We start from the raw sequence: 24,576 nt of genomic DNA, 5'->3' as shown, positions 1-24,576 counted from the left end.
TAAAGGCTTCTTCTTTATCATTCTTCATCTGGTTCACTACTAATTTAGCTACACAGCCACATAGGAGAACACAGGCAAACAGGAATGAGATAACCCATCACATGCTAACATCTAGCCATTGTCGTTGTGTTGTGAGTCTGTGAATGTGAGAGCAGTAAGAGACAAATCCAATCTTACCAAAGTCTGCGAATGCTGACTGTCCAACCACCACCAGATTTTTAGGTTTTTTAAAGACACTACGGATAGAGAAGTTTCCACCCTGTTAAAGCCAAAATAGTCTGAATTAGGCCACAGGAACATAAAGTCATCTGTCAAGTGACAAACTTAAGAGAAATAATTTAACCCTTTGTTATTAACTCTAAGAGCATCCCAACCTCCATCCCACTTCTATTACCAAAGAAACCAAGTTCAAGACAACACGGTGTGACGTTTGTTCTCCAGATGTCCCATGATGCTTGTCACCCTTGCATTCCAGCTCTGTGTCTATAACCACTCTTCTCAATTATGCGACCCCTCCCCCCCATATTAATTATTTTCTTTACCCTTTCTATTTCTGTGGTAGGTACAAGTTACTCTCATATTAATTACATTAATTCTTCCGTCTCACAGCTACCACTCTTCATCCACTGCCAACAGCTACTTTAAGTAATTCATCTTTTCCCTAGGCTGCTGTAAATCCTACTCATACTACTATGCCACTTCCGGTTTTCTTTAATCAAACTCTCTGATATGGGGTATCAGTAACTAGGGTAACGAAGCCTCTCAGTCTGAAATCATTCGACAGCTTCTTAATAGACTATTAGAAATCAAATTATTTAGTTTAGAAGTCAGACCATACTAATCTTGTCTACAGTAGTTTCTTACTTTCCAATGTTTTTTTCATCATCTGGATCAAACTGGCTCTCTTCTAATCTGAGTGCATTTGGTGATTTTTCTATATTTCACTTCTCTTCCTCTCTGACTTCCCATTATCAAAACCCTACTAGCTATTTCAAATGTCAAGTCTTTCTAGACTCCTCACTGACAGTTCTGGGTGGGCCAGAGAGCAACAACTGTCCATCTTTTGGTCTCTGATGTAAGGTTCATATCTCCCATCACATTTCCTGGTGAGCAGTCAGGGCACATCAGTCTTGGCTGTGCTCTGGGCCCATACATCTGGATTTCCCAGAGCTTGATCACTGAGCTGAGCATGCATAATACCAGAGAAAAGATTTGTTAGAGTTTTGATGTTCTACTAGTTAATTGTGGTTTTTTATACATTTAAGATTCTACTTGGTCAACTCATATATTGCTTCAAAGTATTTGACCAGTCTTTCACTGAGAATGGTCAGCTATTGTGAGAATACGGTTATCTGATTGAGTTAATTTTCAATATATATATATTTCCCTTCATTTATATTAATGATATCCCAATGTTACTGTGAGAAATGACACAAAGTCTCTCTTTGATATAACTTCTGCACTTTTAAGAATTCTGCTTATCCCAAACTCGGCCTTTCATTTCCTTCCTTATAGAATTACAAATTTGTAGCTAAATGGCAGTGGTCAGAACTTCCATTAATCACAAGCTCAGGCCTGTCCTGAGCTAGGATCCTGTTAGGTGAGTTCAAACAAAGATCATTTTTCCTCTTAGTAACTTCTTTTGTTTCTTGAGAATAAAAATTTCACTTTGTTGTTGTCGTATCTGTAGTTGAGCCCTAAGTCTCATCCCTATAACAAAGCCTTACTGTAAGCAGTCTCTCTACATCAAACCCGTTTTATCATCTTTAGTGCTTAATTAAAGAAATATTTTTTTGAACAACATTTTAAATTTTACTCTTATCCTGTGTGTCTGTTTGTTCTGCCTGCATGTATGTCTGTGTATCACATGCATGCAGTGCTTTTGGAGGCCAGAAGGCAGCACTGGATCCCTTAGGACTGGACTTGTGAGCCGCCATGTGGGTGCTGAGACTTGAACTTGAACCCAAGGTCCTTGGAAGAGCAGCTAGTGCTGGTAACTACGGAATGATCTCTCTAGCCTCCTGGTTATTTTGTTTGTGTTAGTTTTGATTTTTGCTTGAGGCAGGGTCTCTTTATGTCTCATTATATGGCATTGGCTGGTCTGGAATGTACCATGTAGAGCAGGCTGGCCTCAACTCACTGACATCTGTGGGCCTCAACTTCTCAAGTGCTAGGGTTAAAGACATGTGTCCCATGCCTAAGCATTTTATCCAAGTGTTTGAATAACTTCACTGACCCTGCCAGTTCATTGTAACAACTTGGTTTCAGTTATAAAAAAGATTTGTTTTCTTCAAAAGAAAAAAACTGTTTTCTTTCGAAGGAAAAAAACTGTTAAAGTGAAAAGATCTCAATCAAGACTCTGTATGCTGTGTGGCACTGCCATGCCTGATTACCTGCAAATGAGGCAAAGGAGGCTGAGAGGGATCCTATCATGTAACAGAACTTCAGAATCTCATTTACATTCCACTCACGTGCCCTGAGGCTTGCCCCTCCCACCCCCAGCATAAACTAATTAAATAGTTAGTTTGGGCTGGTCTAAGCTCAAGATTTACTTAAGATAGGCATGAAAGTCAATCTCCAAACAAGTGCTCGATAGCAGTGGGACTCTGTGTCAACTACAAAAAATGTATTAACAAGATTTGTTATCGTAAGAAACAAAAATGCAGCTATGGTTTTAAAAACAGGACGATGAACAAGATTACTTTTTGTATTCAGTATCTTCGTCCTTCCCTTGGACATCAAAGCCAACTGCTGTTATTTGGAAGCGTTCAGAGGTGCTGCTCTCCTCTCAGCAGATCCTGTTTCCTGAGTTGTTGACATCACTGGCCCCGTGATAAGAGATGACTGCAGCAATCTCGCCCCACTGCTTTGTGCTGGACATTTGTGAGAACCAATTACTTACTACAACTTTTATAAAATCTACAGGGGTCTGGCTTTAATTTGGAGTATATAAAAGATAATCAGATAATCAGGAGTACTCAGGTGGGAAATCAAAAGATCTAAAAATAAACTGTGCTACCAACCGTGCACCAATCTGCTTCCTTCGCACACATTTTACCAAGCAGACTACTGGCCCATTTTCCGTGAGGACAGATACTTTCATACTTGACTAACATGTGACAAACGTCACTGAGTTGGCCACTTCTACTGGTCTAGAATTCTGCTTTCCATTACGAAGCCTGGAACTGAGCTTTGATGTTTCTGGTGGTTTGCGCTTCCTTAATTTATCTTTCATGTCACATATACCAAGCTAAAAACCAAATCATGATCTACCTTGAGATTCTTTTACTAACTATTAAAAAAAAGGGGAAACACCTGTGGGGAGAGCCCCTTCATCAGTCACTCGGCTACTGATCAGTATCAGTTATTAATTATTCCCTTAAAATTAGTTAATTTTGTTTTTCAATACATTCATAAGTGCATATAATGTATTTTGATTATGCACACAATTTCTCTTTCCTCTCCCAACTATTTTTTTTTGTGTGGGGGTAATTATGTAGACCCAAAGGTGAAGAAAAAAATTACCTTTTAAAAAAAGTTCATCAAGTTAATAAAAAAAAAAAAAAAGTTCATGAATCACCAAGCTGAAAAATTAAACTTCAGTATCCTCTTTCAATGACTGACAGCCGAACAGGGTCCTCTTAACATCTCCATTAGTGCAGGCTTATTGTTTTAATTGGCAGCCACGCCTAAAATCCTGCAGAGGACCTGGTGCTTAACACACACTTTCTTCAGCACTCAGCAGTGTCGGGCAGCAATGCAACCAATGTCTCTTACTATTGTTCTGTTCACTACTGAAACCAGCTAACTGATCGCGTAATCTCATCTTATAAGCTGTGCGCACTTATGGGGAATTTAAAAATTCTTCAGAGAAATGATTTCTTACCAAATTTTCCCATATCTCAAACTGGAAGGTATTAGAGGCAGACAATGTTGTAAGGAATAAATCTACAAGGAAAACAAAAGGTGATGTAACACTGTGCAGTCACACTGACATATACACTTAAAAGCAGAAAGGAGTACAATACACAGAATGATTATTAAAATAACTCTACCTATTATGTCTGATCACATTTTAACAAGTTTGACTGAATTTCTAAAAAGCAGATGGCCCTGAATTAGAACAATTAAGGAAAACATACTTCTCATTGTTAAGAGTGTGTTTGTGACGAGACCTTCTCTTGTCAGAAGCAATTGTTCCTAGCATTTTCTTTTATGCTCCTTTTCTGTAACGGTGAGGATGGAACTCAGGTCCTTACATGTCAGTCAAACACTATGTCTGACCTAGAAGCCTCGCCCTTACTCTTTAAATCACACCTGCCCCAGAGGCATTGCTGTGTCACACGTGCATCAGCAGAGAACAGAGGAGAGGCTACGTCTACACTCGGTGCTCTGATCTATGGACATCTGAATGATTCGTAGCCTAATTCAGGGCCACAAGTGGGGCATAACCCTCCAGAGACCACTCCTGAGATGACCCAGACACTCAGGGACCCAGGTGCCACTAAGAGGAATAAGTAGTGGAGAAATGGAAAGAACAAAACAGAAGGATATGGGCACAGTGAAGAGAAGCGGAACTGTACACTTGAGGCTAGTAAGGAACAGCCTGATGTGAATGGTCAGTGATGCCACCTAGGGCCATGGTGGGGTTCAGGCCTTTGCTGTCACTGGAACATATGTTGGTCTGTGGCCCAGCAGCAGCAACAAGTAGCCTACCTTGTTACTACCAAAGGTCAGGTGGATGTCTTTGATCTGGGCTGCAGTCCCATGACATGTTGATGTCTGAGGGTTTAGCAGAACCAGTCCTACCCCTCACTTGGTCATCTTGGGAAAGCTGGCCCTGAGGGCACGAGAGCAGGAATACTTGGGAAAGCAGACCCTACCACTTGGTTCTCTCTCTTGCCCTCGATAACTCCGAGAAAGCTGACCTCTGAGGTCATCAGAGTGGGAGAGCTGGCCCTGCCTTTCACATGAGCAGCACAGCCCTGGATGTGGGGGAGGCAGGTGAGTGGGTCCTGAAGGCGGGAGTGTGGGAGAGCCAGCCAGCCCTAGGTGGTGAGAGGGAGATCCTCTCCATTCCTTTTGCCTTTGACACTAGCAGCTGGCCAGAGTGTTGGCCCTGACAGGGTTATGAGAGCAAGAGTGTTGGCCCCCTCTCTCTCACCTGCTGTAGCACTTGGGAGAGCAGACCTGGTACCTCACCTGGGCAGCACAGTAGAACTGGTCCTGAGCGTGGGGGCACAGGTAAACTGGCCCTGCAATTTGTCTGCCATGCGGTGAGTTGGAGGAGGGAGAGATGACCCTAGGTCTTGCCCGTTGCCACCTACAGCAGGCAGGAGAGTTGGCCTCAGGGTCATTAAAGTGAGAGAACTGGCCATGTCCCTCACCAACTGTAACACTCATGACAGTGGGCCCTGCACCTTGCCTGCAGCAGGGTAGAGCTGGCCCCTGGTTGCAGGGATTGCCCATGAGCTAGTCCTGAGGGCATGAGATTGAGAGAACTGGAGGGCTGACCATCTCAGAAACCTCCAAGGCCCAGATGCATGGCTTTGAGTTGGTCCACTTTAATATCTACCCCATTGATGAACTGCTGGAGTGCATGAAGGAGCCTGTCTTACTGTAGCAAAACTACAGGATCACTATGACACAGGGCAACAGCAGGATATCTGAGAGGAGTCCCAGTGAGGTTACCATATTAACACAGTAGCAGAAGCCAGGGACCTCAGACCAGACCAATGAGTTATTGAGATGAAATTTGCAAGTAAAGACTGGGACACACTGTGACATACTACAGTGTCCACATTAAGATTTTTTTCCTTGTTGGGGGGAGGTTGCAAGGGTGGAGGGTGGGTATGAGGGGAGGGAGAGATGAGTGAGATTGGGGCACATGATGAGAAATTCACAAAGAACTATTGAACAACAACAAAAAGGGAGATAGTAAATAAAAAAGAAGTAAAAACTATATAGTTAAATTTATTATTATTACTATTGTTGTTATTTTGTTTTTTTGAGACAGAGTCTCTCTAAGTAGTCCTGGCTGTCCTGGCACTCATGTACACCAGGCTGACCTCAAACTCACAGAGAGCTGTCTGCCTCTGTCTCCTGTGTGCTGTGTTAAAGGCATCTGCTACCACTGCCTGCCTCTTTTTTTTTTTTTTTTTTTTTTTTTTTTTTATTAACTTGAGTATTTCTTATATACATTTCGAGTGTTATTCCCTTTCCCGGTTTCCGGGCAAACATCCCCCTCCCCCCTCCCCTTCCTTATGGGTGTTCCCCTCACTGCCTGCCTCTTAAATCTTGTATTTCATGATTCAAGGTAACATTTTGACCCCAGTCACATTTTACATTTCCGCCCTTGAAGCCACACCTGTCTATCACAGGAAGGTCTGGCACCATGTAACCACAGCATCTCAACACCTGAAACCTTGGAATCAAATCAGGTTTACGATTCTGAGTAATGGAAGACTTGTCTTTATAAATCCATATTACAGAAAGTGATTGCAAAGTGTATGAATAAAATGTCTTTGGAAAGTGAAATCAAACTTCATATTAATGCAAAGGCCAGGTGAATGGGCACCTATTTAAAGAACAGAATTTATGGGGGTTGGGGATTTAGCTCAGTGGTAGGCGCAAGGCCCTGGGTTCGGTCCCCAGCTCCGAAAAAAAGAAAAAAGAAAAAAAAAAACAGCAGAATTTATTATTTGTGTGATACCAATTTTTACTTGGTGAGTGTTAGAGGGCTGATGCTTCGGAGGTGACTCCTGGAATAGTAAAGTAGTTCCAGTCTCATATGCTCTAAAATGGTGATTATGTAGTGGGACATGAAATAATGACTATTTTAAAGAAATGCCTTTTCCCAACATGATGCCTAGAACACTAACATTCACGTTTGATTAGTTTGTGTATCTCTTATATACAAGGGTATAAAGGTAAAATCTGTAATTACTAGAGCTGTGTTAAACATGCTGGGGATTTCTTCACTCTTACAATTAGTTGCATTCAGACCCTTGGCTCCAGGTAGACTAATTTTATGTCCACATAGCAAGTACCTCGGATTCCTCCTGTCAGACTGAAGACACACTGCTTCTGGACAGAGAATTCGTGTTTGATGAAGGTGACTGATAGCTTCACTGTCACAAGCTTACTCTGGGTGATGTATTCCCTTTCACGTTTATCTGGCAATGTCTGAGATTTGGGTGATGACATACGTACCAGCGACCTCCTGTCATTCAGCTATGCGTCCTTCACATTGCACTCAGGACAATTAACAAACGTGCAAACTGACCTCCTTTATTTATTTCTTAGTTTTTATTCAGACTATAGAACACACCTCACCTCCATGGAAAGCCTTATTACACGTTTGCCCACCCCTTCCCTACTACTCACACAGTGTTCTAACAGAGCGACTGCTCTCAGGTCTCATGCTCCCCCAGCTACCTGCACCTGCATTCCATCTGTACTTGCCTTTGTGCTGCTAGTTTTACCTCATCTGGACACAGTTTATAGTCACCTGAGGAGGAACCTCAACTGAGAAGATGCTTTCACAAGACTGGGCTGTAGGCCAGCCTGTAGAACATTTTCTTGGGTAATGATGATGTGCGAGCGCCCAGCCCATTGTGGACAGCCAGCCCTTCCTGGGCCGTGGTCTGTGCTGTAAGAAGGCAGGCTGAGCCCGTCATGAAGAACAGACCCCCTAACGAGCCCTGCTCCATGGCCTCTGCATCAGCTCCTGCCTCTGGCTTCCTGCCCAGAATAATTCCTGCCTTGGCTTTCCTCAGTGACTGCGTCTCAGGACACGTAAGCCAAACAAACCCTTTCCTCCCCAAGTTGCTTGTGGTTGTGATGTTTTATCACAGCAATAGCCCCAGCTAAGATACACTTCTACTTCAGAACCAAAATAGGCTCAAATGTCTCCCTTTCCTCTCAGCATTTTCTTCATTGTTACCCCATGGTGACATTCTGAATGCCATCGCCAAATGGCTTGGCACACCTATGAAGTAATTTTGCTTAATAATTTCAAGTGAAAGATTCATTTTGAATTCAGATCTTTGAGGTAGGAAGGTCCACACTTTCTGATGGAAGCCAATATAAAAGGACATGGAAGAGGGCAGCTTCTCAGTTTTTGCCTGCTTGTTCTTGACCTCACTAGCAAAAACTCCTTCACTGGCATTAGAGCCTACTTCTTTGGGATTCGGGCACATACTGAAGACCAGTGAGACATCCCTCCTCATGGAATAAGCGACTACTAGATTCCTGGAAATTCTATTTACAGGCAGCCATTGTTGGACTAGTTGGACCATGCATGGTGTATAAATGATACGAATAGATCCCATTTTAAATACACATATATACACATGACTATGGTTTTAAGTGATTTGAAAAAGAAGTAATCAGCATATGAAAGCAATTTGGGATTAATAAAGATCATTACACGCAGAGATTTCAGACACTAAGAAGCATTTGATATACATTCTGAGCTACTTGAAAGACGGAAACCAGGCTGGAGAGATGGCTCAGAGGTTAAGAGCACTGACTGCTCTTCCAGAGGTCCTGAGTTCAATTCCCAGCAGCCACATGGAGGCTCACAACCATCTGTAATGGGATCCGATGCCCTCTTCTGGTGTGTCTGAAGACAGCTACAGTGGACTTACATACTTAAAATAAATAAATACATCTTAAAAAAAAAAAAAGGAAACCAAGAAAGGAGACACTTGTGCCTTTACTACAGGACAACTGGACACAGAGCAGAGTTGTTCACACTGAATGGCAGATGCTGTTAAAACGCTGGGCCTGCTTGGTGGTAAATGAGATGGCATCTTCCTGACAAGGATTCAAAAGCTTAGTGTAGAAGTTCTTCAGGGACCTGGAGCCACTCTGTTAATACACAGAGTAAAGGTCAGCCAGCAATTTACTGTTACAGCTAGAAGACAATTCCATTTTCCCTGCTGGTACTGAAGAGTCTAAGAATAGTGATCACATAAAATGTGATGAATTATGAGCTTACTTTGTGCATATTTGGTAAACTTAAGAACTGTAAGTATAATTATAGCTATAAGAAGTGTACAGAGCTAATATTTTTACAGTTTTCACTGCTGCTTGTTACATCTGTGGAGAGCACTAAAGTCACACATGGAACTTAAAGTGCCTTGTAGATAGAGTAAAAAATTCAGGTTGAGGGGTTGGGGATTTAGCTCAGTGGTACGTAAGGCCCTGGGTTCGGTCCCCAGCTCAAAAAACAAACAAACAAAAAATTCAGGTTGAATTATGTAAAGAGGTTATAGAAAAATGTTTACTTGGAGAAATAAAAATAGAGATGATTAATTATTAATAACTCAATATAAAAATCATATTTCAGAGTGAATGAAATAACTCCTAGGAAAAAACTTTAGGATGTCAGCTACAAGATGGTGCCTTTTGCGTACCACAGGGAAGCTGCATGACATAAAATCGCAACAATGACCCATGCAATGACAACACCAGCTGACATGCTGTGGTGGACAGAACTCTTACAAGGCCATACCCCTAAATGAAGAATTAAGGCAGCTGATATCTGCTCAGAGGAAGAACCAGTCCTTTCCAGGGACAAACCTGATAACCCCAACAGTCAGTCAATTCTGTAGTCAGTCTTAAACACGTGGATGCAGATGGTTGTATGCCTGTACTTATGTGCATGTGTGTATTTAAGTACCAGGGACAAGTCTGAGAACTCTGATAGGTCATAGATCAACCATGTGGTTAGCCTTGAACAAACATACATATGAAAATCACTAGGCCTTAGAATGGTGTATCACATGTAATGTGTGTGCATGTATGTACACATGTAATGTGTATGCACGTAATACACACATAAAATAGATGAATAAATACATAGGTCATGAACTTGAAGATAGTTGAGGAGACATGAGAAGAGTTGGAAAGGGAAAAGAAGGGTGGGAATGATGTTAATAGTTCTCATATACAAAACTCTAAAAAATAAATAAAAAATGAAACTTTAGAGACCTACAAGATGGCTCAGTGGCTAAAGATGCTGGCCACCAAACCTGACAACCTGAGTTTGATCTGAAGATCATACGTGGCAGCAGCAGCTGTGGTGAAGAAGAAGCTCTAGTAAACTGTCCTCTGACTTCCACAGGGATGTGCTTCCCATGCCACCTCAACACACATATAATAAGGACATGTAATAACAAGAAAAAAGTTAGTTAACAAGACCACAAGGTCTCACTCTCCGATGGCTAAGAACAAGTCACACGACAGAACGAAAGGAGATACACCTAAGAAAATGCTGATGGACACTCCCAGACCACCTCCTAGGAATGAAGTATTTACCTGTCAAGAAGACACGGCCATCTTGAAACTTGACCAGCTGTGTTTACCAACAACCAGCACAAGGTGTAGACTGTTTTAACATTCCGACGAAGACAGAGTTGTGTGACCTCACCTGAGATTTCAGCCCTCCTCACTTCATTCTGAACCCCTTCCCCTAGCTATATGCAGTCCTGCATATGACTTCTGGGGCTGGTATGGCATATACAACATGTGGCATTCTAAAAAGGGAATTCCTCTGCAGCCTCTGGGAAGGTTGTCACCTCTGCTGGGGTGCGACTTATCAGTGACATAGATGTTTGGGGGTTAACACGCTCCTGTAAGTACTTCCTCCCTCATGTTCTCGTAAGTCCAATAAATCCATTATTCCCTGAGCTGGACTCGGATAGAATCATATCCTTGTTCACTGGTGCCTGATTTGGGATGAATAGATGTTTATTCATTTCTCTCCAGAATAAGGAACATGATCACTTTTCTGTAAAACAGTGGTGCCATTCAGAAGGACATCTTCATGGCTCAAGATTACGCCATGGAGGAAAGGCAGGCTGCAGCACAGACAACCACAAAGCTGTGCTTTAAAAAAGCTCACTTGATCCCGAAGAGCATGTGGGGAAGTTCACACTCAAGTGCTGCTCGCAGCAACAGAGATTTGGTGGGATCAGAAACAGTATCAGTTCACCTACACCACAGAGAAGCTGCTGCTTTACCAAGAAAGAACCTTTGAAATAACTATTAAGAATATTCGCAGAGCGTGAATGAGCCTATAAAACTGACCTGAGATAATTTGCAAAGGAGTACACACACAATTATTAAACCTAGGAGCAATGTTCACATATACCTAATGCACTGTCAGAAACTACACAACAGTGGGCAACTAACGGAGCCTCAGAGCTGAGTGTGCCAGGAGAGACAGCGGCCTGTTAAACGCATGGGCATGCAGAATGCTGGTAGACTTCCAAAGCTACAGCCTCTGAGGAGCAGTCTTTGCATTATGGGAAAACATTTTATGCCAAAGGCAGCGCAACGTGTGGCACAAGTAAACAACAGTAACAAGCTTTAGGAATAGGCTGGACTCAGAGCTGTTTTACTGCAAATCAGAACTGACACCACTGCTCCCATGTTTAATTGCTGATATGTTTTAAACTTCATCCCGCTTCTGTAGCTGGCCTTTGTGACTTTGTGGGCTCTATTTTGTCCATCCTTTATCTCCCTGGTTTCACCCCTATCACTAGAAAGGAGAGAAGGAAGGATAGAGGAGAAGAGAGAAAGAGACAGACTGAGAGATAGAAACAGAGCGATCCCTGAAACTAATTTCTTTCTTGATTCCTCTTTGACCACAGCTATTAACTAACAAACTGCAATCAATCCCCCTGAATGATCAACCACCACTCATACCACTTCTCGGAGCGCTAGCATTTATGTACCCTCTGAAAAGTTCCAAGAATTCCAAACATCACACAATTGCAGAAATTATCTGCAGCTGGTAAAACCATGCCTCTGAGAGCACGAGGCAAATCCTAGTCAGCTGCTGCAGACAGTCTGAAGCAGCCCCACATCCTACACCTGGGATTATGATGAAAACACATTCTTATATTTTTTTTTTTAAGAAAAAAAAAAAAAAGAACCCAAAATTCCAGAATGCTTACTATACCCTTCCTCTGGTGTCTCTTATCTGTGCAAGCTGATACAAAAAAATGTAGGTGCCACTGGTCAAAGGTCAGGAGGAAGTTCACAAAACGTTACCTTGGCCCCACTTCCAAAACACAGACAAGCCCTCCATGGCAGCCTCATCTCCATGGCCTTTCAAACTTTCCGATGAGATAGTAAGACCCACCGTGCCAACCAAAGGGTTTCTTTGCCTGAGCTCCGAATGGTTTCAGGCCTTATAATAGGTGCGGCATCATTACTTTCAAATTCGGGACCAGGGTTTGAGAGGCATGTGTCAACGATTCTTTTGCAGGATGGTCGCAATGACTAAAAGACACTGTGAGGCGTAGAGAAGAGGAAAACGCAGTCCAGAAGCAGGAAGTAAAAACTGTGTTGCAAGAGAAGGAGCTGCTACCCACGCGCTCCAGTGAGAGCAAAGCGTACCTGCTGGGCTGGGCTAAGCTGTGTCAGGAGCCCACGGGGCAGGCAGAATTACCAGCAACCGTCATGGCAGACTGACAGAATTCATCAAAAAAACCAGAGAGGGAAGAAATATGAAGGGAATCAACAGAGCCTCGGAGTAAGGTGACATGATTCAGAGTTCAGAAATAAGATGTTAGTGTCTACAGGCATGAAGGGAAAGAAGAAAAAGAAAAACATGTAATTCAAGAAATGATTGCTGACAACTTCCTAAATTAGTTGGAAATCAACACCTCAGAAGCTCAGTAAATTCTTGGCAGAATAAACACAAATATGTCCATATCAAGACAGATTGCAGCAAAAACATCAAAAAGTAAAGAGAGGGAGAAAAGTCTTTAAAAAATCAAGAGAAATACTGTCCTAATTAAAAAGGTGGGTAGGTGGGATGGTGCAGTACAGAAGGCGCTTGCTGTCAAGCCTGATTAATGACCTGAGTTTGATACCTGGGACCCACATGGCAGAAGGAAAGGACAGACTCATGAGAATTGTCCTCTGACCTCCACTCATGGCCATGGCTGTGTTTCTGTCTCCTCACATATGAACAGGCCATAGTGAAATGAAATTATAAAGAGATTAAAAAAGTGTAACACCAGATTTCCCATCAGAAAAGCAGAAGACTGGTCACAAGACTGTTGACCAAGACCCTGGGTCAGAGTAACTGTTTCTCTGCCTACCAAAGGTCCTCTGTCAGGATAACCACTGTTAAAAGTTAAGACAAAGAAAACATACACTCCTAGGAAACCAAAACCTGAGTGAGTTTATCGAAAGCTAACTTACCTTATATGAAATTACCAATGAATTTCAATGCAGTAGCTTACATATGAAAACCTAAAACTTGGGAGTCTGAGGCAGAAAGTTTGTTGTAAGTTTCAAGCCAGCCTGGGCTACATTGCAGCCTCAGAACAAACACCAACACTAATGAAGTTTGTTCAGAACAAAATAAATGACTTTGGATTCAAACCCACTTGAAAACACAGTAAGGTAGCTATGTAATTAGAAACAATAGCAAAGAGGCAAGAAGATAGTGCAGTGAGTAAAGCATTTGCCAGGTATGTGTGAGGATCTGAGTTCAAATATTCAGATTCCACATTAAACCAGGCAGTGTTTAATATGCCTGGGAGGCAGAGGTGGGAGAATCCCTGAAGCTCATGGTTCAAACAAGGTTAAAAAAAAAAAAAGGATGGGTATCTGAGGCTGTTGTCTGATCTCCACAAATGCATCATAGCATGTATGTGTCATGGTGCGAGCGGGCGCGCGCGTGCACACACACACACACACACACACACACACACACACACACACACACGTACGCACGCACGCACATGAGTGCATGCAGGGCTTTTTCTTTCCCGTTTTGGTGGTTTTGTGGATCAAACCCAGAGCCTCATACAAGCTAGGGATATTTGTCCTACCACTGTGAGTCTAGCTCCAAAAGTACATATCCCTTGTCCTTTTCAAGAGATATAGTTGTGTAAAACATGTTTAGAACTGCACCAGTTACTTTTCTAGTGGCTGTGACCTACTACCTACTACCAGCAACTCAAGGAAGATTTCGTTTGGCTTACAGTTGAGAAAATATGGCATGACGAGGGCAGATCTGGACCCTAATGGTGGGAGACTGGTGAGCGCTTGGTATGAGGTAATACCTAGGAAGCAGAGAGCAGGGAAGGCTCTGGCTGGAATTGGGGTCAGAACACAACACAGTTCTTAGCATTCAGATTTTCTAGTCAAGTCGTACTACTTGTTCTTTTCTTTTTGGCATTTTGGATGGAGTTCTGAGACAAAATTTCCCTGTGTAGCCTTGGCTGTCCTGGAATTCACCCTGTAGACGAGGGTGGCTTTGAACTCAGAGTTCCTCCTGCCTCTGTCTCCCAAGTGTTGGGAATAAAGGCCTGTGCTACACTATCTGGTCAAGAACTGCTTCTTAAATGTTACAGTCTCTCAACCTCTGGGAACCAGATGGTCAAACAGAGACCTGTGGAGGTAATTTTATATATTTTATATTCACCTGTTCCTATAACATACAGAGATAAATCAGCACAGCACAACACTAAGAAGGTGAGTTGGAGAGGAGGGGTTAAATGAAAGTCACACAGGACAATAACTTACATCCATAGGAAGAAAAAATTAGGAACTAAGGTTAAAATGTTACTAGTATATACAAACTTATAATTCTTTATGGTTAAGAGACACAATAATGATTGTAACGATTATAGATGACTATGTAATGGATGTACTCTGTATAATAAAGGAGCTAGTGCTGCTATGTCAGAGTAAGACTTCTATGGCTGACTGGAATTAATTATGTTAGTGCACATCTGAAGTACACACTGAGAGAGCCAATGTGGAAAACTGTCACTTGGCAAAAGCAGTCAACTGCAACTTTCCTTCAAGTAAGCAGTTCTCAGGTATAGTGAGAATAGATACCTGCAGTGAAGACAGAAGAAGAGTGAGGTCTGTACACAGACGCGCACTGCCAGCACATCTATTCCACTGACTGAATGGATAGTGAATACAATTTCGGATGGAGGTCACTACTGAGGATCAGCAAGGATACTGACATAGCGTACTAACGAAGAGTGGCAGGTGAAAGCTTGTTGTGAGGTTTTTTAAGTCTGTAAGCTTTATTTGCAAATGGGTTTGCAATTGAAATAAAAGGCAGAAGACAGATGAATGCTATCATAGATTAAATCACCTGAAATAATTTCAGACTAAAACAAGGTATCATTGTGCTTATTATTATAAAAATATGCCTAAAATTTATAGGTATTACCTCAAGAATTGAGCGCTGAAGTATATTTGTTTGGTTTTAACAGTTATTTAATAACTATAACTACATATAATACACCATACTTACCAACAACCAAAGTTCATAAGAGATCAGACATGTACATAAAAAATAATGTGAAATGAAGGACAAAAGGTGAGTTCACTTAGCAGATAAATGCACTTGTCTGAAAACCTGAGGACTTGAGCTGATCCCTGAACTTATGAGAGGGGGAAGAGAACCGACTCCTGAAAGTTGTCCTCTGACCTTCTCATGTGTGCTGTGGCATGTATTCACATGGACACACACACACACACACTAATGAAATAGAAAACTTTTAAAAGGTATCATTAAAGAAGCAACAAATAAAGTGCATGAGCGCCCCACCTGGAGAGACGTTCACTAAAGTACGTCAGAGCCCTGCAGAGACCCTTGGTAACCCAGGCCTTTCAGGAATGTTCCCCTGGCTGGACTGTGGGTCAGAGGTGCAAAGGACAACAGTGGAGAGCACACAGAACCAAGTCCTCAGGCCAGGCTGCTCAGAGACACGCCTTACTCATGCCTACACCAAACTTGAAGATCATGCCCTCAACTGTGTCTATCCACTAGTACACTCACCTAAAACCTTGTCTATGTGGAACCACTGTGATACTTCTTTTGAAAACATAAGGAATACATGTGTGTGTGTGTGTGTGTGGGGGGGCTGCTAGGCTGCTGAAGGATTTGCTCGTGGAACTGTCTTCTGTCTGTTCTGGCAGTCTCCCTCGGGTCAGGACTGACCGCTGACACTCTTGGAACTGTTTTAGTACAAGCATGTGCATGTGTATCTATTTGCCCACTTTTTCATTTCCAAGCAATTTCAAGAATTTTTTCACGGAATATTCTCTGAATTCTTACATTTTTAATTAAATTTATCATTTTTGAGACAGTCTGACTAAGTAGCCCAGATTGGTCATCAACTCATGATCCTCCTGCCCCAGTCTCTGGAGCAGTGTATGTAATTTATCAAACATTTGCTCTTGCATTTTTACGTCTAGAGAGGTAAAGCGCCCCATGGAAGGAGAGGAGCAAGACAGGAGCATGGCTACCGAGCAGCAGTGGGTGTGGGTAGACTGGGGAAACCACTTAGAAATGCCAGCGAATGAAGACCTAAAGATGAGGGAATGGATTCCACCTGGACAACGGACTGCAAAACCTTCAGCAGGGTCAGGTGAAGGCACGTCTGCAGGAATGATGCTACCTACATGTGTGTGGTTGGAGCAAGGAAAAATAGAATGCGAGATCAGGGGTCACCCTGTTGGCCACACTAAGGCCTTAGCCTCACATAATGTAGTTGGAAGTGCAAAGAGCACATACGTTTTGAGATGTAAAAGTCAGCTCTGCCAGTTATTAGCTGGATGATCTATGGGCCTCTGCTCTATACGTGGTTAATTTGTTTCTACTAAATTGATTTCTAGTCTAATGGCAAAGGTAGACATGGGCAATTTATACAGTGATGATAGAGCTCTACACTAAGGTGTTGAGCAAGCCTTTGCCTCCGTGAGGTACAGCACCTAACTCGATCACAAAGTATCAGCACCTGAACAAGGAAGGGACCTGGGCTAACCAGCCTGGATTATGCAGCACGGCACGTTTTACCTCTTTATGCGTAAAATGAAGGGGCAAATGTTACTACCTCTGCCAGATGTGGTAGTTCATACAGTGCTTGGGAGACTGGAGCAGAAGGATCAGGAGTTGATGGCCAACCTTGGCTATTTAGTGAGATTGTCTCGATAACAATAAATTTAATTAGAGTCATGTGAGACCCAACTCTGAAAAGGTAGACGACCACATACATATAGAAAGTTAATAAGCTCAGCGTGTAATGAGGGACTTTCCTCATTCGCAGGGCCTTCCCCTCTCTGAGCTCCTCTGGGGAATTCAAAAGCCCCCATACAAGCCTCTAATTGCAGAATGTCACACAGCCTTAGTTAGATTACAGGTTCAACTTCCTTTCTTCCATTAAAAGCTCGATCAGCTAGCACCTACGATTCCTGAAATGCTTCCCCATGTTCATGAGGCATTCCGATTCCCTAAGTCTTCATATAGTGACTTTTGACTATCCTGGATGTTCCTATCCATGGTCCCCCAAATTATATAGGCCTTAGGTCACCCCAATAAAGTTGACTGGCCTCCCTGCAGCTGGTTTCCATGTGTCTTTTTCACAGTAGTACGTACAGGGCTTCCACCCCTCCCCACCGTTACAGATAAAGACAGAGAAAGCAGACGTGAAGAAACATCAAATCATGTAGTACAATATGCTATTAAATGTATCAGACTCTCGGTAAAGAGAGGCTGCCTAATGTTTCAGCATCCAACGACTCAGTTATCCAAAGAATATTTAAGTTTATTCAGCAGCAAAACTAAGTATCTAGGGGTTGGAGAAGCACACAGGAGGAAATGCCATATTTGCTTCTGCAGCTACCCAGAATACAGGCATTGCTAAATGCCCAAAAAAGTGTGCTGCTATCAAAGTGGAAGGAGCCAGGGGAGGTGGGGGGAGGCAGGCAAAGGTGGCCAGATTAAAAGCCTGTCACATATCTGGTTGAGAATGATGAATCAAATTCAAGCTGTGCAGGAAGAGTTCAGTGACTATAAGAGAGAATGAAGAAAGGGCTTTGTAAGTCTAATCATGGATAGCTTCTCCACACAGATTATAATGTGTTTTTCTTGGGGACAGACTATAGTTGGCTCGATATTCCCAGGATTAGAGGCTCTGCATCTAGGAACATCAGGTAAGACAGGTATTTTTGTAAGAAGGCTACTAGGATGGACAGAAGAAATGCAGACTGGGGCTGGTGGTGAGAATAAAGCAGTAAGACCAGTTGGTGAACTACAGAGTGAGGTGGAAATTTCTGGTTTCTTTGGAAACTCAGTTGGGTCACGTGATGTTTTTCTGAAAGCTGTTTTGTGAGAGGATGTTTTTCTGAAGCAGACAGCCGAGAGGGTGTGATGGTTTGTATATATACGCTCGGGCCCAGGGAATCGCACTGTTAGGTGTGGCCCTGATTGAGTAGGTGTCGCCTGTCTGGAGTAGGCGTGTCACTGTGGGTGAGGGCTTTAAGACCCTCATCCTAGGTGCCTGGAATCGAGTTTTCTGCTAGCAGCCTTCAGATGAAGATGTTGAATTCTCAGCTCCTCCTGAACCGTGCCTGCCTGGATATTGCCCTGCTCCCCGCTTGATGATAATGGACTGAACCTCTGAACCTGTAAGCCCCAATTAAATGTTGTCCTTAAAAAAAATGTTGTCCTTATAAGAATTGCTTTGGACGTGGTGTCTGTTCACAGCAGCAAAACCCTAGCTAAAATAGGGCGCAGATGTTTAGAAATAGTATAAGTAGAACCACATAGAGAGTGAAAGGATGATCTTGAATTGCTAAGCCATGCAACAGTTCATCGCTCTTTGCTGGTCATCACTTCATAGCGAGAAACATGCCAAACACCTTCTCTTGGTGTTCTGCCTGATTCTTGCTCCTTCTGCTGACTCGTGCCAATTCAGGGAACCTTGCAGTTTCTGTTGGATGGAACCACTGCAACTGATTCATGTTTGGTGTTTGCTATTGGACGGGACTGTGATATCCTGACAATGAAGACTGGAATGGCCCCAAAGAACTACTTCAAAACAGGTCCACAACCCTCTTTTCCTATTATCCTCCTTTCTCCATTACCTCTGGTCAATGAGCTAGAAAGGAGTTTGAAGTGTTCTAGAACTCTAAATAAAGTAGCTTTTGAAATATCTAAGCCTAAAGGAGAGCCCAAAGAAATTCAAAAGGTGTAGGAAGCAAGACACATTAGCAGTCAACAGAGTAGTGGTTTGGAGGACAGTAGGTTTTCCAGTATCCACAAGGCACAGGGAGTGAGCAGAGATGGCTGAACAGGAGGTAATAGTGCTGTGCTGCGCTGTCTCTGTGGATTCTGAAGTAATATAACAGTTACAACACTGTGTGTAGGAAACTATGTCTCTAATAAACTAGCAAATTTGTTGATGTGAGAAAGGAAAGTGGAAGACCACTGGGATAACTAGAAGGCAGAAGCTTCCAGGGAAATGTATATACAATTAGTTCTGAGGATTAAAGATGTTTTCCTAAAACCAGAACATGAATTGTGCCATATCCTATTTGAGACAGTTAGAAGGGATGCTTCATTTAATTTTTAAGGACACTGTAGAAAGCAGAAAGAGTACCTGAGAATGTTGATCACTGATCTCCCAATAATAAGAGAGAATAGAAGAATAGAGGATGACAGCCCCGGTGTCAGCAAGGCTAAGATGAGGAAATCTACAGAGTTCAAGTGCCTGGTTCTCCTCCACAGGCAATGGAAACAAAACAGGAGACGCGGAAGCAGAGAGGAAACAGGTACAAGTCAGACACTAACGGCATCTCAGATGAGGCTTGACAGTTGCCCTGGAACAGTGCTGCTTCTCTGCAGGCTTATTTTGCCTTCTACAGTATGCTGGGAAAGGTCTACAGACATTTATGGTTGCTACTGGTACTCAAAAAGTAGAAGTCAGGCTTGGCAACTGCTGCCAAACACAGTGACCTGAGTTCGAAGCCTGGGATCCACATGGCAGAAGGAAAGCGATGACCTCTTTAAGCTGTCCTCTGACTTCCACACCTCGCCCCATACAAAGTAAATACAGACATCAAAAAATTTGAAAAAAGGAGTAAAAATTAAGGGTGTTGCCAAACATCTTACTATGTGCAGAGAGCGTCATACATTAATGATCCAACCCAAATTGGCAATAGTGCCACATGAGGAGACTTCAAGGGACAAGAAGACAGAGACAATGAGAAAAATCAGAGGACATTTAAGAAAAAGTTCAGGCTGTTTTGGTGGAAGCATTTGTTACTATCAGAGAGTAAGAGACAAACTTGGAAGATGGCCAGAGAATTATCATAGATGCTGGTAAAGGAACTAGAGCCTCATGTAGGAGATTAAAAGGAGTCACATGTCTTAGAGCAAATGAATATTATAAAACCACTGAGTGGAAAGGCTTTACAGATGACTTGAAAGTTGGTAATCTGTTTATAAATACTCTTAAACATTAATCACTCTTTGATGCTCAATTGAAGTCTCATTTTCTTTACTGAATTGTAAAGCTCCATGGGCTAGACAAAGTACCAGGCATACACAGTAATCAGGCCGAAAAAAAAAATCTAGATTTCGGGGCTGGGGATTTAGCTCAGTGGTAGAAGCGCTTACCTAGGAAGCGCAAGGCCCTGGGTTCGGTCCCCAGCTCCGAAAAAAAGAACCAAAAAAAAAAAAAAAATCTAGATTTCAAGACAGATCAGTTTAAACATAACTATTGTGCACACTTAAGAACACCACATACCATGAGATGCATAATCACAAGCAGTGAGAAAATGGTTGTGGAGAGACAAGCTGATGTCTCCATCTCAAGCACAGTCCCCACTCCTTTGTGGCAAACTCATCTATGATGGCCTCATTGCTAGCTGTGGTTCATGTCATGTGTTAATCATTCAACTTCCACACAACTCCTCTGTACCCTTTCACTTGTGCCTCCATGTTCCTTCCTTCTTCCTTTGTCGATGGCAACCATTTTAATCTTTTTCTCTCTGCTTTGTATGTGTGTATAGAAAATGGTTTTGCACTGTACTGGTTAGTTTTTGTTGTCAACTTGGCACGGCTTAGAATCACCAGAGAAGGAAGTCCCAGCTGGGATAACAGATCAGACTGGCGCATGACGTGTCTTTGGGTGATTATCTTGGTGTTAACAATGTGAAAAGACCCACCCTGAATGTGAGCATTCTTTCATGGGCTGGGCCCTGGGCTCCGGAAGTGAAGAATGGAGCTAAGCATAAACAACACGAACAGGTAAAGGATCTATTAGGATCTCTGCCCTTGACTGTGATGTGTGTCAGGAGCCAATAAAATAATAACTCGCAGGTGATCTTGTGGGACAGTTTATCTAGGTTTACAATAATCCATGACAGATTTGCTCCCATAGGCGAGGTCCAGGAGGAAATCATTTAGGAAAGATCCACGCTATTAATATGCTTTTCCTGTTATTATTTAAAATACACGACAGTCACTAGATATTAGTCCAGATCTCTACAGAGATGCTACATAGACAAATCGATGACTTCTTAATTATTAATGATGGCCCTATAGGAATTCTTAAAATTATATCAGTATTTCTTAAGCTCTTTTATAGTGGGGCTGCTAATAAGCCCTTTTCTGCTAGTCAAAACTGCAAGTCTGCCAGTCTCCCATTGTGTCACCAGATAATTGCCTCTAGATAGGAACCAGACTTTCTACTACCCAGAGCACATTCCAAGAGAGTGTAAAACCATTAACCAAAGGTCATAAAAAGGGAACTAAGGATTTATTATAGGTGCGAGGACAGAAGATAAAATATTGACTGGGCTTGTTTATACAAAACTTCACTAATAACTTAATTATGTTTTTTCTTTTTTCTTTTTTAACTCTCAGTGAACCTGTGGAGCTGTGATGGGTGATGAATGTTTAGCAGGATATTTACTCCTAATGCATATGCACGTAAACATTTTCTGTTGTAAACTTCTATCCAATGTACGATCTGATTTTATGTGTGAACTTGTGATGAACTTTTTACCATGTGATCATGTATTCTGAAAGATGTATAAGTGCTGAGAACAAAGAGAGAGGAGGTTTGAAGTTTTTTCCCTTATCCTCCTTTTTCATTCATTCTGTTTTCCTCCTTTTCTGTAGACAGCTTTCATAGGAAACTTTTTACAACTTAGAAACAAATGCTTAAATCACTTTTCAAAGTGTCCCTTTTTCTTCCTGTGACTTCAAGGAGCAGGCTGAAAGTTAGAGCTGCACAGTTCCTGCTGAGATAGAACAAAGGCCTCATCACTTCATCCCCTGCTGTTAGGCTACAGGTGTCAATCACCTAAGCCAGCACTTTTAACCCTCAGAATTAGCAAGAAAGGTTTGAGGACTTTTTAGAAGTTATCAGCATTCAGTATAGTTAGGGAGTTAAACTTCCAGAGAACCTTAGTCTTTAAAGCCACACCAGAGTCCCACTCTGTGTCCCTTTTTCACCCATTGCAGGCAGGGAAGCTTCTGGAGGATGTGATGTGACCAGCTGCTTGAGTTCCTGCCTTGACTTCCCTTTAATGACGGACTGTCACCTAGAACTGTAAACCTTTTTCTCCTAAGTTTCTTTTTGTCAAGAATATTTCCTGATAGCAATAGATATGAAAGCAGAACACACACGTGATGGACACATGCACACATATACCTATCAGATTAATACCTTACTTTAAAACTATGTCTCACATGTCAGATTAAAAATTATATTCTGTATCTGGCTTACTTGTTTAATTTAGTATGATGTTGCGGGGTTGGGGATTTAGCTCAGTGGTAGAGCACTTGCCTAGCAAGCACAAGGCCCTGGGTTCGGTCCCCAGCTCCGAAAAAAAGAAAAAAAAGACATTTTAATTTAGTATGATGTTTTTGGGCCCATTTATGTAATGACAAAAGATAAGATCTCTTTTTTAAGTCTTAAAAACATTCCACTGTATGTGTGCACACACCTTCTGCACACAACTTCCCTCCCTCACAGCATCATTTTCTACTCATACGTTGCTGAATGCCTCCAGACAGTTCTGTATCCTGTCTGTTGTACTGATATTACAACAGAATTAACAATATTGGTATTGTGGTGATTTCAATAAAAATGGGCTCCATAGGTGCAGGAGTTGGAATAAATGGAACTTTGTTGGAGTAAGTGGGTCATTAGGGGGTGGGGGTTGAGGTCAGAGATGCTCAAGGCAGTCTCTTCTTGCTGTCTATAGATTACAATGTATTATTACATGTATAGATACAATGACCAATTATACTTACTAAGTTACATAAGTTTGTTCTACTTTTCATATTAATCTTTTATCAGAGATAGGACTTGCAAATATTCTTCCAACCCACAAGCTGGTTTTCATTTAAATGACTATCATGTGCCCCATTCAACTCCTGAAACCAGCACATATGGAAAAGTGTAATTTCCCCTTTCTTTGTTTTCAGCGTGGACTGAGAAGTGACCAGGAACAGCGATATGTTGAGAAGCAGAAGACAGAAAAAGAGAAGGAAGAGAAAGGTTTGAGTTGAGGTGAGAGATTCCAAGCTGCTCCAGGAATAGAGCACAAACTGCACTGGCTGTTGGGAATGGTCGGTCACACAGGCCCCAGCCTGAGGCCCTGCCCTTTGTCAGTCTCTACAGCCCCAGTGCTTAGCTGTTCTGTAAGCTGGCTTGGCTTGCTTCAGTTGGCACTTACTTTCTGTCATGATGGAGACTTATAGAAACCTGCATATAATTGAGTCAGTCTGCTCCTAAGAAGAGAATGGTAGGTTGCCTTTTCTGTTCTGCTTCCTGAGAATAAATGAGGCTAGCAGACAAGGCCACAAAGGCAGTAACACAGTAACACCCTCAAATGAGTCGGATCCTTTCTGACAACGAAGAATTTGATCTGCTGGCAGGTGTCCCATTTGGAATGATAACCGCAATCCCCAAGTGTCATTTATTCTTCTTCAGTGTACTGAATGAAGCCCTGGTGACATTGTGTCAGTGAGCTGACACAGATTCAACATTCCTGTTACGCTAGGAGAAGCTCATGCATCAGATAATGCTTCAGTGAACATTTATCAGAGACAAGCCTCGCTCTCCACATCACGCCCATGGATTAGGCTCAATACAACCCAAAATGTGAAACAGTTTCTACCAAAGAGCTAGGTAGAACTCTTGTTGCAGGTCCACGACAGGGAGGAAGAGACCTTCAGAGAGACTGCAGAGTCAAAGAACTGCTACCAAGATACAAATAAACCAACGGAGGAAAATACATTCAGTGAAAATGAGGTAAAGGATAAATGAAGAAATACCTTAGTTGAAGTTTAAGCAGGTGTGACGGCTCATGCTATAAGCCCATCACCTAAAACACTGAGGCAGGAGGACAGGTATGAGTGTAGGGGCAGTTTAAGCTAGTATGAAATACTGCTTCAACAAACAAAAAAATTTAAAGAGCCCCAAACTAGAAAATATCATCCTGAGTGAGGTAACTCGTGCATGGTATGTACTCACTAATAAGTGGATATTAGTCCTTCCTCCCCCCAAAGTACATTATACCCAGGGTACAGTCTACAGAACTCAAAAAGGTTGATGGGCCAAAGGGCACTAGTGAGGATGCTTTAGTGCCACTTGGGAGGGAAAGGAAAGCCATCACAGGATGGGGGAGGGAGGGAGCGAGTGAGTGTCCTGGGTTGCAGGGGGAATAGGGAGGTGAGGAGAAAAACATGATCAGGTATTAGGTAGGGGAAAAGGACTG

General features: G+C 42.4%; 1 protein-coding gene and 1 pseudogene across 1 annotated transcript in view; one reads left to right on the top strand and one right to left on the bottom strand.

Annotated features, from left to right (window-relative positions):
* The window catches only part of Itfg1 (integrin alpha FG-GAP repeat containing 1), a 120,152-nt gene that overhangs the window by 65,738 nt on the left and 29,838 nt on the right, over positions 1-24,576 (bottom strand). Inside the window, 2 exon segments of the mRNA NM_133557.2 lie at positions 178-259; positions 3,887-3,948. Of these exon segments, the coding sequence (NP_598241.2) occupies positions 178-259; positions 3,887-3,948 (144 nt within the window).
* Positions 4,317-4,431, top strand: LOC120098702 (small nucleolar RNA SNORA17; annotated as a pseudogene).

The sequence above is a fragment of the Rattus norvegicus genome, chromosome 19 (genome assembly GCF_021556685.1).
Source record: "Rattus norvegicus strain SHRSP/BbbUtx chromosome 19, alternate assembly SHRSP_T2T, whole genome shotgun sequence".
Lineage (NCBI taxonomy): Eukaryota > Metazoa > Chordata > Mammalia > Rodentia > Muridae > Rattus > Rattus norvegicus.
This window is presented reverse-complemented; position numbering and strand designations above follow the sequence as displayed.